Below are 19321 nucleotides of genomic sequence, written 5' to 3'. Positions count from 1 at the left end.
GTATAATTGTTTTTCCTTTTCTTATTCCTTATGCATAGATCTTTTATTTAAGGTAACTCTTGTTTTAATTTATTCAGAGAATTAGTAATAACAACATTAAGATAAGATCAATATTTTTATATTTAAATGCATTTATTAACCCTAGAAGTAATAATTTAATTGATAATTGAATGTAAAAAGTTATTTAAACGACATTGCTTGTATATAGCATTTAGGAAATGAAACTACTACGATAAATAAAGAACACGATTGTTTTATAGTTAATTACAATTGCGTATTCATAGTGTAACAAAATGAAGGGAGTCTCATTCGTTATAAAAGTTTTATTTTTATACTTAACTTTTTTAAATATATTGACAAGTGATGTTTTATATATTTCAGTTGGTACTAAATAAAATGTTTTCAGGAGATAGAACTTCCAGTGAAAAAATATTCAATAATTTCTTGCTAGACGAGTGCGATGATAAATATCTTTGGATCTCAGATAATCTAGCAATCCTACGTGAGAAGAAATGGAATCCCAACATGTCCTGATAAAAATATTTTACATCACTTGACATGAATCTTCCGATAAAATATCGCGAATAGAAATATTTGACCTTACACTTTTTATTTATTACGATTTATCTTCTATTTCGTTAATAATTCGTGGAACTTCTTGTAATAATTCCTCTGCAGTTATCTCAAAATTCTTATCCAACCAAATATCTTTCAGCGTTTTAATGATAATACCAATCGTTTTTCCCTTTTTAACTTGTCCCTTGAACATATGTCCGTTAACTGGAAATCTGAGAAGCCATAAATCGTATATATATGACAAGATAGAAGTAAAAAATTCTGTTCCAATTTTCAAACACATTTAATGTTGATTGCATTCTATATTTCTCACGTCACTCATTACTGTACCTGGGTATCCTAACTTTTTCAAACTCTGCAGCAACATCCAAAAGTTGTTTACATTTAAGTAATTCACAAATGTAACTCTTTCCGATATCTCTATTCCCTTTCCAATGAATGAGAATTCTTTTATAACGTTTCAGTACATCATCTGTTGGTACATCTTCCCAGAATCGAACTAAAAAGAATGCCAGGTCTCTTTCATACGCAGAAGTCTTTAGTCTGTTGTACAGTGCGAGTACTTCGGATTCATCTTTTAACATTACAGCAAGGAAAGTTATCGGTTGCAATGAAAAATTATGCTTTTTGGATATTTCATAAACAGTAGTAAAGTTTGTTACATTTGGACATTCTGGTAATGCGACATATCTTAAAAAATAATGTTTATTTGATTATTTACTATTATCACCATGATTATCAACTTAATGTTACCTTGCTATTCCACATTCCAACATTTTTAAAGTCAATTCCTTTATATAATTTCCAGAAAGAATTTTTTTCCATTCACTCCAAATTCTTTCCCCTGATATATTTTGCAATCCATTTATATTGTTTTTTATTGCAACTATTGTTGCCTCATCATGAGCATCTGGTTGCTCTGCAATTCTTCCATAAAAACGAAAATATCTGCAAAATAACAAAGTTCAACTTGAATTTCACTGCTGTAATGTATTAGTAGCAAAGGCAATCAAAATGTACCTGAGTATCCTAAGATAATCTTCTCTAATTCTAGTTGTTGGATTTCCTACGAAAACAACTCTTCTATTTTGTAAGTCATCATAACCAAAAAAGTAATCATAAACTCGTCCCTCCAAGTCAAGAAACATGGAATTTATTGTAAGATCTCTACGAAGAGAATCCAGTTTCCAATCTTTTATAAATTGAACTTCTGCATGCCTACCATCGGTAAGAATATCCATTCTGAGTGTAGTTACTTCAAAATTTACCTTATCGTTTATCCTCGAAGTAACTGTACCTGAATATGTAACAATAAATTAAATTTCATTGTTACTATGATAATATAAAATAATAGCACTTTCCAACTTACCATGTTTTTCTCCTTTATTATTAATCATTCTAATCTGTTCTTCTTCGAACATAGTCTTCATTTCCTCTGGTGTAGCATCGGTCGCAAAATCCAGATCCACTGGTTTAATACCCATCAGAATATCTCTAACAGCACCACCAGCTATTCTCAATTCGTAATTGTGTTTCTTAAATAGCCCCGACAAGATGCTAAGTTCCGGTGTGAATAAAGATTTAAATAACGGGTCATCCAATGTTTTAATAACAGGATCATCTCGACTCGGTGGCATCGGGTCATTTTTCATTTTAACTTGTTGCCAATTTTGCAATGCCTTTTCAAAGTTTCAAGATGTATTACAATATTTTCTAATATAATTGTACTGGATAAATTGTTGATAGAATTATACTATTATACATTTATTGTAATTATCTTTGTACATATTTGAAATGATTAACTGTTGCTAGCGATTGCTAATAAAATCTGACATTCTTTACAAAAATTCATTTGAAATTTGTTGCAGATTGGCGGATAAAAAGTTATAACTTAACCTTAAAGAAAGATTCCAAACAGAATATAATAAACTTACCCGAAAGAAAGAACGAGAAGTAAAATAACTCGTACGAGTAAGAACTGTTAACATTGTTCAAAATTTGTTTATCATTTTTCTAAATCGTATTATTTTGTTCACAGCTTTACACTGTGCATTATTCAGCTCCTCATCGACAAACGCTTTTCAACTGTTTTCAACGTGACATAATAAATAGGATCTGGAAACAGTTATTCGTAATTTAGGAAATGAAACGAGATTAAAACAATGACCTTGAAACATGGAGATCTGCTAAAAAATCGATTTTTCATTTTAGGGGCAAATACGATAACTTCCCTATAAATCGGGAAGTTAATGACAGGGAAATCGGGAAAAGACGATAAGGGGAATAACGACTCAATTTTCGATTTTTTTTTTTCGATAATATTAAATTCTTTATTTCTCCCTTCATTATATATATATACATCATTATTTAGTACAAAAGATTTCTCATTCATGCGCAGACACACTAATAGTTAATCGCACCTAAGTAGTCTCACAAATCGTGTTTGTAGTCATTCATTTTTCGAATATCAACTGTTACGATTGCTTTTCATTATCATGTCCAATTTCTGACTTATAACGGTATAAAAATTTCATGAAATTTAATCTAATGGGTGATTCGATTCTTCGATACGTGGTGTATGTACTGTTCATAACGTTCGTCCTTATATTTCGTGTTCAATGCGTTTAAATTCATGATTTTATATACTTCATATACTGTTGCGAATTTATATTCTAATCAGCTCTTATCAATCTTGTCTGTGAATATTTTCGCAATCTAACATAGAGTAGTAACTACACGTTGCGAAAGACACCTGCGATACAAGCGCTATCTAGACTGTTACATGATGGAACAATTAACGACAGATTGTAATTATCGAAGAATTAGCAAAATTTTAGTCGAATGATACATAACGAACGAAGTTAATTCAAAACAATTTATTTCGGATTTATTTCGTTACGTTTATTCGATTCAACAGGTCAATTTTTACTTGTTCACTGTGAAATATTTCATTTTATAATTCAAATTCAAATTTTTATAAAATTATTTAAAAAAATTAAAATAAATGTAGCATATTAATCAAATGTTACTTTTCTCCTGAATTTGTCTGTTCTGGAAGGATTAAAGTTGGCTTAAATGTTTCAGGAAGTCCATCAGATGGTAATAAACAGCTTAGAAAAATAATCACAGACAGATCGAGCCTTTGGGAGTGTGATAGATTATATCACTGTACTTTTTCATCTACTTTCTGTGAACTTCAAAAAAATATTGATAGAAACGTAAATTAACGTTAATTTAAAGAGTTAGATATTTCTTAATAAATTTCTTTTTCCCATTAAACTATCCCGTATAATCTTAAAAAAGTAACTTACAAATACAGCATAAGTACAATTGGATTGAATGCAATTATTAATTACAATTAAAAATTGCTTATTTTGCCAGTACTAAGTAGTGACTTTTAATTAAAAAGATAAGGATTTTAGCGTCATCTTCCTTTGTTGTTGTTTACAGATGGAAAGAATCGAACATTTTCTGATTAATTTTTGTGAGAAATCATATTTGATTAGCTAAACAGCCGATCAAATTTGATGTAGCTTGAACAATACATACTCTCTTGAAATTCTTATTTTACAATTCCACGAGACAGAACCTCTTATCTTTTAAAACTAATTTTCATTCATTCTATCTCTCTCATTCTCATACACGTTTTATGGCTATACAAAAACAAAGTTGGACAATTTTTATTCGAATAACAATCGATGAACAAAGTATTCAAACAAATCTTTATTCAAGTAGTCATTTTTATTTTCATTAATCAATTGACTTGTCGACTGTTTTGCTCTAAATAAGGAATTTCATTGTTCTAAATTAATTGCACTATCCATTCGAATTGTAATTTTCAAATAAATAAATTGATAATAATTTATATTTCACTTTAATAGCAATAATAATTTTAATGTTAACAGTTTTAGATCATATTGAGTAACTCAAACAGTATAATATTATTTGTTTTGCAAACTTCGCAACTAAGTTTATAAATGATTATTGATTCTGCGATACAACTGTTCTTGATATTTAATTTTCGTTTTAGTTATACTTTAATCTTCAATTATCTGAAATACTGTTGTATTAAGAAGACGATTAGATTCCATATTTATTCGAATGACAATTTAATCCAAACAAATCTGTAGATAAACTTACAAATAAATAGAAAGTTATTGCGAGTAAGTTTCATTTCAAATAATTATTTATATATCAATGATACATACAACAGAAATAATAGTAATACAAGAGACACAATGATAATAGAGTAGTATTAACAGTAGTCGTAGTAGTAGTTAGTATTGATGCCGATAAGAATAATAATTTATTCGAATAACGTCCAACTCTGTAGAAAGAGTGAAATTACAATATGTACGTTAGAAACGTGGTATTTAAGCATTTTTACATGTGCATTAAGAATACGAAAATGACAGTCTCTGCGGAAAAGCCAATTGTGCCAGTTGTTGGCACATAAATTCTATGCATTATAAATACAAGTATTGCGATCATCAACGAATCATTTTTTTCATAAAATTAGAAAATAAGAGCTAATATTTAATTAGTTGAATAAATAGTTGTCAAAGTATCAATTACTTGGTAATATAAACAAATAGAACATGTACCAATGCATATTTATTTGTCGAAATGAATGATTTGTAGTGTCCAGAAAAATGGGCATTAGTTAATGATTTTTAAAAACGGATAATGTTCTTCCATTGTGTATTTGTTTCTTTTTTTTTTGTACGAAATTTCACGCCTACAAGTTCTGATATTTTGACATTTTTAATAATTTCAAACTTCAGCAATACAATATGTATACAAAATTTGTAGTAGAGATCGACTAATGTTTTATTCTTAAATATTCTTCGAACAATAATAAATTCATAAGTACGAGAAACAATTAGCTTCAAGTTATATAAATATGCTACTTCGAAATTATGAATTTACATCGTTAATTTATACGAATAGCCGAAAATTCAGTGTGCTTAAATGCGTTTAGAAAATAGTCATTTAATTATTCAAGAAAAAAAAAATAAAGAGTATTGGAAGTCTATAAATTATAAACTGATGACTTTCAATTATGTTTGATAGATTTTTTGAAATTTTGTAAAAACAGTAGTAATCGATCTCCATGCAACTAAGTATGAATCTTCTAAAATCGAAGAAAAAGAACCAAAAATGATATAATCAATGGATCTTCCATAAAAACGGTTGAATTCCCTCGCGAGATAAAGGGTATTGTTTATATAAATAATAAATGGTACTCTTACAATTTAATCGATCAATCAATCAATCCACCAAGCAAGCAACCAATCGACCAATCAATCAATCGACTAATCAATTAATTAATTACGTATTTACACAGAATACAAGATACATCGCATCATCGAGGAGGAGACTAGTTGTCTCGAAGCTCACTCACCGCTCATCGAGTACGACGATCGTCTGAACTACGAAATTGAAGGGAATTGAACAGACACCTAGCTGACTCGTGATCAACTCCACATGATTTTCCTAAAACAAACGAATTGAAATTTTTAAAATTCGTGATTTCTTTTAATTTCTGTTTCATACAAATTTGAGTAAGAAAAAAAAATAACAGATTTATCTAATACATAAAAACATGTAAAAGATATGTTTTTAGCTTTTCTCTGATTTAAATATGTTTAACTAAAAATGTAATACTAATGAAAACAATGTGACTACTTTATAGAAGTAGCAAGAATGTATAAACTTATAACGATTATTTGCAGAAATTGAAAACAGTTGCCTTTACAAGTGTAATTTATGTATTTATTTCATTCTATAAATATTCGAAGCATCGAATTACTTACGCGGGTTTAGAGGCCTTTGCAGAAGAACTCTCAGAAGTTTTCTTCTTGATGTTCCTGCATTTCCTGACGTAAGCTTCTATTAAATGGGCAATCTTTTTTGGGTTTATCTCTCCTGTCTTATTGTGGCATATCTGATAAGACAATAAAATGAAAGTAATCCTTATTTACAAATTACACATGTTACAACATGCGTTGCATACCTTGGGCACCGCTTTCCGCATAATATCCTTGTACTCTTCTTTCGTAACATGCTTTTTCGTATAGTGTGGCTTCAGTACCAATTTCACTTCTTCAACCACCCGCTCTTGACGATTCAATTTCTTTAGGAACTATGAAACAACGAAACATAATATTAATGAATAATAACAAATTATTCAGTAAACATATATTATTATGCTATTGACTCTCTATTGTAGTAAACGTTTTACTTTATATTACATAAACTGTTTCGTTCTTATAGGTAAATTTAAATTTTCCAATATTCCAAACTAACATGTATTATATTATTTTTATAGAAAAACCAAACCTTATCCTTGACCTGCATTTCAACAGCCGAACTTGGAAGATCATCCAATATTTGAAGCTGGTTCTCGTCCATTCTCACGCCAACTTTTGGATTCGTTGGTTTCTTCTTCTTATCCTTGTCAGCTTTTTTGCTTCTAGTCTGTTTCGAGGTCTTCGTACTTGGCATAATGTTGAAAAGAGCATCGAAGGGATCTTTTTTATCCGCACTCTTCGCTGTTTTCGAGCTACTAGTTTTCGTGGTTTGTGATCCAATAGGTCCTCCAGCACCTCCTGCTCCAGTTCCAGGCGAGCTATTAAAGTTTATAGGACTTGGAGGATCGAACATGCCATCGCTGAGGGTCGACCCAGGCGAATATGGCGAAGACATATCCACGTTATCTACAATTTCTGTAACAGGATCGTTGCCATTCTGTCCATTGCTCTTTGTTTGACCAGATTTACTACCTCTTAACGGTTTTCCTGAATTTGCAAAGGCTGCGGGTGCTTGGCTACGTTGTTTCTGTTGATTACTTGGTGAAATACGATTCGACTGTAACAACGTGCGTTGACTGCTATTCGTATTCGAAGCATTGAACACTCCACTTCTTTGTACAGCTGCAGCCACAGTAGCCAGTACAGGATTGATGACTCCGAAAGGATTATTCTGATTCTGTGCATTTTGTTGGCCTTGCTGCGCCTCCATGTTTCCAGTCGAAGCAGTAGTATCCTTATTGTTATCATTCTCATTAGCATCATCTCTCTGCGGAGAAGCTCTCTTAATTGTGACCATTGAAATAATCTTAGGTTTCTCCAGTTGCTTTTCTTGACTTTGCCTCTCCTGTTTCTGTATATTTTCTTCTTCGATGATCCCATCAACAGAATCATGTTTTCGCGGGGATCTTCTTCTTTCGTCGCTGGAATTTGCTTCTTGGCTTGCATCAGGTGTTGGTGATCTAGATTTCGTTGGATCAAACGGATCGTAAGCGTCTGGACTAGTCGGCGGAGAAGTCGGAGGCTCCGGGGGAGTATTTGGTCCAATTTTCAATCTTAACTCTAATTCTTCTTGTGCTCTCATTTCTAATTCCTCTTCGACCCTTTCATCCATTTCTTCCTCTTCTTCTTCATCCAAAAGTGGATTCAACATCGATGGTCGCAAGTTACTGGTCTGTTTATTTATCGAGAATTTTATTTGTGGCTCCGGAGGTGTTTTGGGACCTTGAGAGACAAACTGCTCTCTCTGCGGCGAGTTCTGCGAGGGTTGACACTGATCTAGCGCTATTTGTTGAACTTGTTTGTCATCGTCGTCGCTGAGAACTATTACATCCCTCGGAGATGGAGTTTGTTCTCTAAATGGTGATTGATCCAAATCAATTACAGCGACTGGTTTCTTTGTAGCAGCTATCTCAGCAGCTTTCGACTTCTTCTTTTTATCCTTTTTGGGTTTTGGAGATTTGGAACGCTTATCTTTTGTCTTATCTTTCTTAGAGCGTTTTGGAGGCTCAGCTTGAATGGGCTCTCTACGACGCCGTTTTAAAGGAGGAATTAAGGGAATCGTTTCTGGAAGTTCTGGAACACCTGCCTGGATAGTCTCATTATCTTTGTTGAAGCATACGCTAACCAAAATATTATCCCCACTGGCAAAAACTTCTTTCGAGGGTGGAGGAGTCCTGTTCCTTTTCCCTTTCCTCTTTTTGTCATCTTTCGACTTTTTCCCTTCTTTTCTGCGTTCTTTCTTTTTCTTTTTGATGGCTTCTTTGTTTGTTAGAATAACGGTCAGATTTTTTGGCGGGACAGCAACATTATCCAGTACCGGAGACCAATCTCTGGATGCAATCTGTTCCTGCTGTACATGCTGAGGCGATTTTGATCTAGATCTCGACCAAGAAGGTGTCCATTGAGCACTCCAAGAGTCTCTCTCTCTTTCTTCTCTTTGCCTCGAGAAATCTTGTTCCACAATTTTATCGATTTGTTCCCAGTTTCTAGAACAAGACCTCACTCTCGACCTTGATCTACTTTGTGCTTTCCTCTTCGAAAGTTTCCTTTCCCTGGACTTGGACGATTTTTTAGGCGATTTCGATCGAGACTTCTTGCGATTTCTCGAACGACTACGAGATTTATATTTCTTCTTGTCTTTACGCCTGTCGCGAGATCTAGACAAAGACCTTCTGGACCTTGATAGAGATCTTCTTTGTCTGGACCTTGAAAGCGATCTTTTCGACCTTGACACCGACCTCCTGGATCTCTTCCTCGACAGAGATCGTCGTTTTCGAGAAACAGATCTCGATCTTCTTCTAGACGAAGATCTTCTTCTGGAGGTTGATCTTCTTTTCGGTGATTTACGTCTTCCTCGTGAAAGGGATCTTCTTCTGGAGAGGGATTTCGAATAAGATCTACGATCTCTAGACCAAGATCTTTGAAGCCTAATCCTCGATCTACTTCTGGATCGAAGTTTGGAATACGATCTAGAACGTTTCGAACTACAACTCCTAGATCTGCTCCTTTGCCTCGACTTTTCTCTAATATCTCTTCCGTATTCGTCCTTCCTAGGTCTCGAAGGTCTCTCTGCAACTATTTTCCTAACGTCGTACCTAGGCAATTCTTTTCGTTTCTCTTTCTTTTTAACTACTTCCTTCTTCTTCTTTTGTTTATCTTTCTCCTTTGACTTCGATCTTTTCTCCTTATCCCTGTATGATCTTTCTTTTGTGCTTTTCGACAGTTTCTTCCACGCTACTTGGTTCTCCGAAGCAATGTTTTCTTTATTCTTTTCAGTGTCCTTGCCTCTTTCTTTCTTATCCTTCTTCTTACGTTTCTTGTCCTCTTCCTTCTCTTTCTCGACCTTCTCAGCTTCCTTGGTAGTCTTCTCTTCGACGATTTCTCCATCTTCCATTTCTTTTTCCTTACGTAGAGTCAGTAAAGTCAATTCGTCTTCAAAGTTCATTGCTTCATCTGTCTCTGAAATAGCTTCAGTACCCAAGACATTATAATCCACCGGAGTTCTGCAGCTGTCTAAATCGTCAAGCTTGTCTTTCGTTGGCGTGATTGGTTCTAAACCGCTTTCAAGAGGCGGTAGCTGTTCAAACGAAGACCTTGATTCCTTCAAAGGAAGTTCATCCTTGCAAGGTGTGTACGCTCCATCATTAGATTCCCAACTGCTTCTATTACAAGCTTCTCCGACTACAGTTTCCTTGTCTGATATTCCTCCTTCCTTATCCGACGTTTCTTTCTCTTTATCTGACGGTTCCTTTTCAATAGGAAATTTTTCTTTTCCGTTTTCATTCTCGATCTCATTTTCCTCTTCTTCTTCGCCCTCTTCATCCTCTTCCTCTTCCTCTTCCTCCTCCTCATCTTCCTCATCTTCTTCGCCCCCTCGACGCTGTTCCTTTTCATCTTTTTTATTATTCTCTACATCAGCCGTCACAATATTAACTTTATTGGGCTCTTCCTGCATTTTAGATGACTCGATTGGACATTCGTCGTCGATAATCTCGATCGTTGGAATCTTGGGATGCGGAGTGGAAGTTTCACTACCTTCTTCCGATGATGGTATCGACACACATTCGTTGCTTAACTCATTTTCCAGCTTTGGAGGGGATAATCGAATTCTCTCGGGAGGTACATCTATATCAGAGATCTTTTCTGTTTCTTCAACTGTAGAAATCGCTGCTGATTCTTCCTCTTTTTGTTCCCCGTCTGTATCTTTCTCTTTAACATTTGGCGGATTTGCGAATATCGATAACTCCTCTGGAACTTCCTCTTTATCCTCTTCAGATTGAGCTTCTTCCTCGAACTTGCTTTTAGCGATCTTCTTTCGTTCTTCGTCGCGATCGATGTGGGTCTCTTCCTCCTTTACTTGCTGCAAACACAATTTAATGAGAAATATTAAGTGACGAGCTAAGTAACATTTATACCTCAAGGATTGGCCTCGCACTAGCGTGGAACTGGGTATTTTTGCATCACATGCTGACGCGAGATCGATCCGTAAGGCACTTGCATCCCTTAAACAATATCGTACCCTTCACGAATTAATTTATCAAAATAGTTTGTTACTCACTTCAACTTCCTTCTTCTTCTCGCTCTCGTCCTCCTTCTCTTCTTCCTCTTGCAGTCCCAACAATCTGTTATTAATCTTCAATTTAGTTCCGATTTTGAAAGTAATTTTCCCTCTGCAGTCGTGAGAAATTTTTTTCGGCGGAATTTTACTAAGTGTCTGTCTTTCTTTCCTCAGGGCTTCGACATACGGGTCCGACGGTTCTGGAATATCCGCGAGATCGCAAGCCTGAACATCGCCAACTATGACGTCGTCGTCGTCTGGAATCGAAGGTGGAAGAGGAGGTGGTTCGAGAGGTCCTATCTGTTGCGATAATTGTTGTTCGGTATGACGCGCCACATCCATCGTTTGAGAAGAATAGATAGAGAAATTTGGACAGTCAGCTTGGGAGTCTTCTTCGTCGTCGTCATCGTAAACTGATAAACGTGCCAACGTATCCGAAGGCTCGGGTTGTATAACGCATTCTACAGTCTTCTCTTCTTTAGTTTTCTTTACAACCTCTTCGTTCTTTTTTATTTCACTATCACTGTCACTATCCACAGAGAAAGGATCGTACTTGTCATTCTTTGGAGTGTCTTCTTTTTGACTATCATCGATAACTAATTCTTGATCGCTGTCTTTGTCGCTTCTAGAGTTCTCTTCGAAGTCTAGGAGACCCGACGGTGGTTCTGGAGGTGGCAACAACGCCACCGAGCCGTTCTGCTGGTCTTGAAGTTCTCCATCGGATTTAGTCTCTATATCACAATAGATATCGCAATCTTCTTCTGGCCTAACAGAAACATTCTCGGCATCTTGGGGTTGCTGTTCCGTGGATTGACTTCCAGCGGTGTCTTCTGGTAAGTTTGCTGGCATATTATTTTGAGGCCGATCGATAGGAGCTTGAGGAGATCTAGGACGATTAAACCTTTCAGGAAAAGAGTGGTGCTCGAAACCTTCGCTGAAATTGAACGGAGGTCTTCCAGGAGGCATGAAACGAAATCTGTAAATAAAATTGTAACAAGTAACTGTAACGCTCGACTTAAAAATGCAGTAAGTAATTTTCGTTTCTAACGTTAGTAGGTTCTAGAAATAAATGTACCTTTCGTTTCTGAAGTGTTGAGGGTTTCGATTCCTAAATGGAGGAGTTCCTCCAAACATTGGGGGCCCGCAATGTTCAAAGTTCGGATTATAAAATGCAGGCGGTCCGAAATCTCTTCCGAAATTACTTCCACTTCCGCCATAACTGTGTCTTCCACTTCCGGGTAAAGAATCTCGTCCATAATTCTGGCCTCCATGGCTGTGCCTTGTGTTATCTCTGTAACCACCTCTGAAGTTACCTCTGTTCCCCCCTCCGCAAGGATTATTATACATCGGAGCCTGTATGATCAACTCTGGATTGATTCCAGACACTTCCAATGGGCTATTGGTTCCGGAAGCTCTATTCTCTACTACGGATACTGTCTCTTCTACTTCAGGCGATTTTTCTTCTTCTACATTCTTCTTCTTTAAATTGTCAGTATTTTCCTTTTTCTCAGCCAAGAGAAGACCATTAGCTTTAAGAATTATGTTATTATTCTTTGAATGCCAAACTTCTTGATTGCTTATTATGCTGCTTAAAAGATCAGCTTGTGGTGGCTGAGGATTAACGATGTTTTTTAAACGAAGCTGTCTACGAGAAGAGATCGCTGATCGTCTGTGAATGGTCATGGTAGGCCCAGTTCCATTGTAATCCTCTATATCAGATCTAGAAGAAAGGAGTTTTGACAATTTCACTGATTTTTATTAATTAATTATGCGACTCAAAAATATTTTTATCTAATGAATCATAACGAATTGTAAATTCGATATTCGTTGACCTTTATAATAACCTTCGACGCGGGTACAAAAAAAAATTTGATATTACAGTTTAATATCGATATTTCAACTGATAAATAGGAAACTGGATAATGATCAAATACAGTGTAGGAAGGAAAATAAAGAAAAAGTAGAAAAAATTCAAAAGGGACAAGGTTCTTACGTTTTTCCTGAAGAGGACCATCACTATCAACCAAAATTGATGCTTTCATTTTTCTTTTTTGTATCCACATCGAAGACTGTTCTAAGGATCAACGAATATCGAATTTACAATCTACACTATATGAAACAACCAAAGAACAAGACAATTTTTCTATTAAATGATTAATTAAAGTACTGCATTTACCCTGGAGGACTATAACTCAAGTCAAGATTATCTCCAAGTAGACTAAGCCTCGAGATTCCAGCATTATATCGAGTAACGTTCAACGAGGATCTTTCTGAGAAAACTGGGCGATTTTTTACGCTAGGTATTAAAGCTGGAACACCCTTTATAGGTTTGCAAATACCTAAAGAAACTGCGAGTCTCTTTTTGGAACTAGCTAAAACACTGGACACAGTTCTAGCTTGACGTCTAACTTTTCTTCTCTATAAAACAAAATGTTATTTCACTCACTCCTTCGTTTAATTTGAAAGTTACTTTTCAAAACTTGGAATTTAAAATACAATGGAATTTATACAATCAAAGTAAAAAGAATTAAAATACCTTTCTTCCTTTTCTTCTCCTTCTTCTTCTCGTAGACCCAACCGAAGCCACCTTTACAAAAGTTACAATTTCTTCTTCTTCTCCGTCTTCGTTACATTCCGTAATTCTAACTTCTCTTAATAGCGTGTCCCTACTAGAAACTTTCTTAGATCCTCTCGTTTTTTTCGATTTATTTCTACTTCCACTTCTCCTCAAGTTACTTCTAGACTTCTTGTTACCGGTACTTTTCCTCGAAGTACTTCCACTTTTCTTGGAGCCTTCCTTGGATTTACCGTTATCAGAATTTACAGAATTATTACTATTATTGATTCCCCGTTTAGTTTTCGTTAAAACATTTTCGTCGCTAGTATCGCTCGATCTACTTCCAGATCTTTGGGGTCTCCGCGATTTTCTAGAATTTCCACTTAAACAGTTTCGATCCCCGGAACCTAAAGAGTTAGAGGCATTGCTTGGGGAAAGACTTCGACTGTTGTCTCCAAAAGACTCCAAACCAGAAGAGGTAGAAGGTTGGCTTGGATCAAGTGCTAATTGACGGGTTGGTTGTGAACTGTCATAAACTCTATTTCTTCTGTTAACACAATTACATTAAATGATTTCGTAATGTTTATTAAAAAAATACAAAAAATGAAATTTTATTATACAGAATTTAGTGAGAAGTCGTATTATATTATTTATTTATTTTTATTCTTCTTAGTACCTGCGAATAGTAGCTCTAACACGTTCTGTATGCCTAGTGCGAGGTACGATTCTTGGTTGAGAATTTTGAGGCGCGCCAGTACGCGTTCTGCCATAAGAAACGCCGAGTCTGCGAGCCTCTTCCATTAAATCTGGTATTTCATCTAAATCAATTTCCACCTAGAAAAATATTTAACATTAAATTTATTCTTGTACAAATATTGACAATAATCATTCCAAATGTTAAACTGTAGAAATCTTACAACTTCCGCGTCATTTTGACTGTTCTGTGAACATTCTGGACAAAACCATTCCTCCATGGGTACTTCGTTCATTGGAGGAATTAAGCACTCTAAATGATAACCACAGTCGCATCCGTCGCAAAGAAGCATGCGATCCTCCCTATCGCTCAGGTGGCATACTTCGCAAAATGTAGGATCCTCCAGTGGTTCGTCCTCTACACGAGGTGTCACGTCGACTGGGACATGTCTCGTAATCTACGACACGAATGAAATAACTTTACTTTTGTCAACCATTGATAATACAATCATACTAATTCTAAAGGTTGTACCTGTCCACCAAGTGCGTCTCTGACATGGATTGCTGTAAAGGTTTGGCGATCTACTGGACAAGTATTTATATTTTTACTCCATTCCATTAAACATTCTAAGCAGAAGCAATGCTCGCAAGAAGAAGGAGTGCCTAATTGTTGCTTTCTAAAAGGAAGCAAGCATATAGGACACTTTTCTACTTGGTCATCGCTGGTGTCTGTATCTGTATCCGATACTATTATTTGCAGCTTTTTGGATTTTGATTTCTCAAGTAGCTTTCGCTTAACGGGAGCTTGTTGTTCTGATTCTGACGAACTGCTCCAGTCTGACTGCCATTCTGAAGTATCATCTGAACTGCTACCTTCGTAACTTGTCTCATTTTCGGTCTCATCGACTCTCTGATGCATAAAAACAGATACATTTTTCATTTAAAATATGTAAAGTGAAATATATGACAAATTTATAAGTCAGTTGGTATTATATTGTACTAAAAGTGATTAAAGGTATGAGATATATCTTACAGGGTTCCTTCTTCGAACAATTGGTCTCAGAACATCACTATCTTCGTCGCTGCTTTCACCTTCGCTAATAACTCTCTGCAAATGTAAAATTGAAATTAATATTACATGTAATTAGATTAATGTAAAATCTTTATACATACAAAAGTCTTTTTCCTTCTACGTAAGTTCACTACAGATTCATCGCTATCTTCGCTATCAGGTATGACATATTTCTTCCGCTTGCCCGATTTGGGGATCTGATCATTATCGCTGGACATTTTAACTTCTTTGTAAAATCATACCCGCCTAGTCACATGTCCTACACACGACAACAAAAAGAGAAGATTGTTAATGAACAATATTAAATCATACTGTAAAATTTGTACATTCAATCTTATTTGCTTGAAGTTTAAACTTCTTTTTCTTTTGTTACAGGTTTTGTCAATTTTATATATTAATATATATGTTCAAATATGGATTTTATATGAATTCTATTATGATACAGAGTATTAAAGGGTTAAAGATAATAACTTTCTTATTTCATAAAGCATGATTGATGTTTTTTATATTACAGAATGATCTGGAATTTAAAAATATAAATACATGATATGTTGGATTAGATATGTCACTTATTATTCTGATGTAAATATTAATTATTGCTTTTAGTCTTCAAGATATAATTATTAAATAGCTTCTATTGTCTTTAAAACAGAACTATACTAATCTAGATCACTACTTTTCATATGTAATGTTTTAAATTAATCTAGTTCTGTCAATAAGACAATAAAGATGAATAAATAATTCCAGGTTGAAAATAAATTGTACCTGTAATTTTTTTCATCGTGCCCTTAGCAACAGGCAAACTCACGTGAAGTGAATTTGTGCTATAACTCAGATTGTAAATAATTATCATTTGAAAACTAAAAATGAGCAATAAATACTTTTTGCTTTATAACATTTGTGGTCCTCACCATAAAACTTACTTCGAGGCAATAATATTGCGGATAAAGACTAAAATTAAATTTAATATTACAATTACATTCGATTTGTATGTCAATTCTGACAACTTGAGAAAAATAATCAACATCGGAATTACATCATAATTTGTTGAATCAAAGCACAATAGAAATAAAACTTGATACATAGAGACTTAAATGAATCCAAACAAAACATAAGTGTATTTAACGTAGTTACAGATTTAAATAAATTGAAAATCAATATACAATAAAATTACATGAAAATTAGAAAATCATGTTATAACCAAGTCTCATTCAAATAACACCCAAACAAATTGTTATTTACCAACTTGAATCACAATTCAGCTAACATAGCTGATGAGGACCTGTAAACAGCCCACGATAATTATATACTCAAAATTCATTGAAATACTTTGTGAGTCACTGTATATAACCACATTAATACACTATTAATTTTTGTTCTTCAACGAATATCGCAAAATCGATTATTCTATGGCACAATACGAACGGCCAACATTTTTCTCCAAAGGATCATTCATCTGGGACTGTCGGAAAGAGTCCTGCGACGAATTTTTGATATTTCTAATGAAATTGCACTGAGAGTAAAGAAGAAGGATCGAGCAGTATCGAGGATGAACCTAGAAAACGTCAATTTACCTTCTCAATTTCAGAGATTCCGTGTTATCACTGTATCGAAGGAATCCGATATCGATCGTACATCATCGACGATTTAATTATTGACTGATTCGATGTTGACTTCGATGGAGATTCACAAATGTTGACAGAGGGTACGCTTAGAGTTAAGAAATTGCCGACATTTTGGCTGCCGACGCCGTTCACGACGTTGCGCTATTTTCTCGCTGCTCGACTGATCATTCGCAATTGTCTTAATTTTGTGGACACTCGCGCGACAAAAAATAATAATTCGATCCGGGGAATATTTTTATCCCGATAACATATTATTAGAAAATTCCTGATCTCTGCGAGGCAAAAGCTTTACAGATGGATACTTGGACACGATGGTATACATCCGCCGGAAACTTCAAACAAGCAGTGCATTTGACTTTAACTTTTAGGAATTTATCAAATATATGGTTAATACTTCGTTTGGCGAAGTCTTTGATATTGTTTTGTGGTAACTTATGGTCTTTACATTGTTAAATTAATTTTTTCTCCCATTCCTACATTACTAAATTGTATTTTTATAATACAATACTATTTATAATACGTGGAATCAATGTATTATTATGTATCCACGTGTAATTCCTTCTAAAGTAATTAATTAATGTACCGAACATTCCAACCAATTCATTTTTAGCTTTAAATGTAATTTTTTAAAATAATTTCTAATAATTCCTCTAATACGAATTTTCCCGCCGAAATTTTGAATTAATACATGGTTCCACTATTTGCTGAGCGAGACGAAAGAGCGCTGCTGTCTCTTGTCGAAGTAAAGCACACAAAGATGGGTCGTATGCACGCACCAGGGTAAAGTAAATTCAATTTTAATATAATTTACTCCTAAGAACTCTTCCAAATACTTTTTCTCTATATAATTTTTATTTTTTTAATTATTATAAAGTCAATTCGTAAATTCCTTGTATCAGAAACTGTCGAAGCAACGGTTTGCTAGTGGCCATGTGTTCTTTATTTAAATTGATAATAAATGAATTTTCTCTGTTAATTTAGGTATGTTTCTTTACTCTTGATGTAAATTTGGCCAATTTAAAGTTTACAATTGAGAAAATTAGTACATTCATACCTTTAGTACATGATTCATACCTTTGTGTGTACATAACCTCAACATTCTATTGAACATTTTGGACTTCTTATACCTTCACAAAATTAAATCAATGTTTCTGTTAAATGTTTTTGGTATTTTTCTTATTACATCATTGTTGAATACATTATAACAAAAATTTGCAATGTTGTAGAAAGGGTATATCCCAGTCAGCGTTGCCATATAGACGCAGCGTACCGACATGGCTCAAGTTAACACCGGAGGATTGTAAAGATTTGATTTATAAGCTAGCAAAGAAGGGCCACACACCATCTCAAATTGGTAAACCTTTCCTTCAATTTAAAACAGTAAACTTCTACAAACTCATTGTAAAATAATAATTTGTATTATTATTATTACTAAACATTCTGAATTGTATATAAGCTTTATTTATGCAAACTATACAAGATTCAAAGTTTTGTTATTGTATCTTAGTATCAAAGTTTGCAATATTAAAAAGTACATGGTGATTTTTGAGGTGATTATGATTTTTTGTCTTTTCATCATAGGTTTCACCAACACTTCAAAATTTTCTTTAGGAATATAACAGTTGCTAAAGTGTATTTATATATTTATATCTTTGTCATTGAAAGTTTACAGTATAGAAAAGTAGAATAACGATTAAATCGTAATTGATCAAAATTTCTAGGTGTAATTCTCAGAGACTCTCATGGAGTGGCACAGGTGCGTTTCCGTACTGGAAACAAGATCCTGAGGATTGTCAAGAGCATGGGACTCGCTCCAGACTTACCAGAGGATCTCTATTACTTGATCAAAAAAGCAGTCGCCATTAGGAAGCACCTGGAAAGAAATCGCAAGGACAAGGACAGCAAATTCAGATTGATTCTTGTAGAGTCCAGAATCCATCGGCTCGCCAGATACTACAAATCGAAAGGAACTCTGCCAGCTAATTGGAAATACGAGAGCTCCACTGCTAGTGCTCTTGTTGCTTAATTACTTTCTTGCATTTCTTAATAAAACAAAATCCTAAATATCACTTATTTGCGGTTTATTCACCATACTTTTATTTAAGCTTAAGTACAAATGCGGTATTTAAAAGAAAGTAACTGAGGTGTGCTATTATTATACATATGTAATTTTTCTGTTTAATAATTGGATCTTTGAGAGAACCGTATTAGTGAATTGATGATGTTTTCATGATGTTTTAGGACCCGTATGAAGAGCTATATTATATTTTGTTCGCTTAAAAGGAGAAACTATGAAACATTTGGAACATATGTATTTAACTTAGGGAATGAAAATCGTAACTACATAAATCATTAATGATAGTGCAGCTATATTAGTTTACGTGGAATAAGTTGACAATCGCTCATTGTTTGTGTAGAATTTAACTC

At 34.3% G+C, this 19321-nt stretch overlaps 3 protein-coding genes across 3 annotated transcripts; 1 reads left to right on the top strand and 2 right to left on the bottom strand.

Moving 5' to 3' along the window:
• Positions 1-308: 308 nt before the first annotated feature.
• On the bottom strand, positions 309-2750 carry LOC128893897 (CCA tRNA nucleotidyltransferase 1, mitochondrial). Its single transcript, XM_054155220.1, has 7 exons — positions 2511-2750; positions 1946-2255; positions 1597-1873; positions 1330-1524; positions 907-1266; positions 605-788; positions 309-530 (listed from the first exon to the last, which is right to left on the bottom strand). Exons 1-6 carry the CDS (start codon positions 2562-2564, stop codon positions 617-619), a joined length of 1368 nt encoding a protein of 455 aa, XP_054011195.1. The 5' UTR covers positions 2565-2750; the 3' UTR covers positions 309-530; positions 605-616.
• Positions 2751-2871: 121 nt separating this feature from the next.
• On the bottom strand, positions 2872-17200 carry LOC128893875 (uncharacterized). The gene is made up of 14 exons (XM_054155173.1): positions 16844-17200; positions 15371-15528; positions 15231-15305; positions 14730-15107; positions 14422-14655; positions 14181-14338; positions 13484-14051; positions 13124-13365; positions 12023-12667; positions 10948-11923; positions 6919-10749; positions 6593-6721; positions 6393-6523; positions 2872-6072 (listed from the first exon to the last, which is right to left on the bottom strand). The coding sequence occupies exons 2-14, from the start codon at positions 15485-15487 to the stop codon at positions 6054-6056; spliced, it is 7503 nt and encodes a 2500-aa protein (XP_054011148.1). The 5' UTR covers positions 15488-15528; positions 16844-17200; the 3' UTR covers positions 2872-6053.
• A 416-nt stretch (positions 17201-17616) lies between these two features.
• LOC128893925 (40S ribosomal protein S13) lies at positions 17617-18963 on the top strand. Its single transcript, XM_054155262.1, has 3 exons — positions 17617-17674; positions 18121-18248; positions 18616-18963. The coding sequence occupies exons 1-3, from the start codon at positions 17652-17654 to the stop codon at positions 18918-18920; spliced, it is 456 nt and encodes a 151-aa protein (XP_054011237.1). The 5' UTR covers positions 17617-17651; the 3' UTR covers positions 18921-18963.
• The last annotated feature ends 358 nt before the right edge of the window (positions 18964-19321 follow it).

This window comes from Hylaeus anthracinus, unplaced genomic scaffold (genome assembly GCF_026225885.1).
Source record: "Hylaeus anthracinus isolate JK02 unplaced genomic scaffold, UHH_iyHylAnth1.0_haploid 3, whole genome shotgun sequence".
In the NCBI taxonomy this organism is placed as follows: domain Eukaryota; kingdom Metazoa; phylum Arthropoda; class Insecta; order Hymenoptera; family Colletidae; genus Hylaeus; species Hylaeus anthracinus.
Note: the sequence above shows the minus strand (reverse complement) of the source record. Positions and strands in the feature narration are given on the sequence as shown.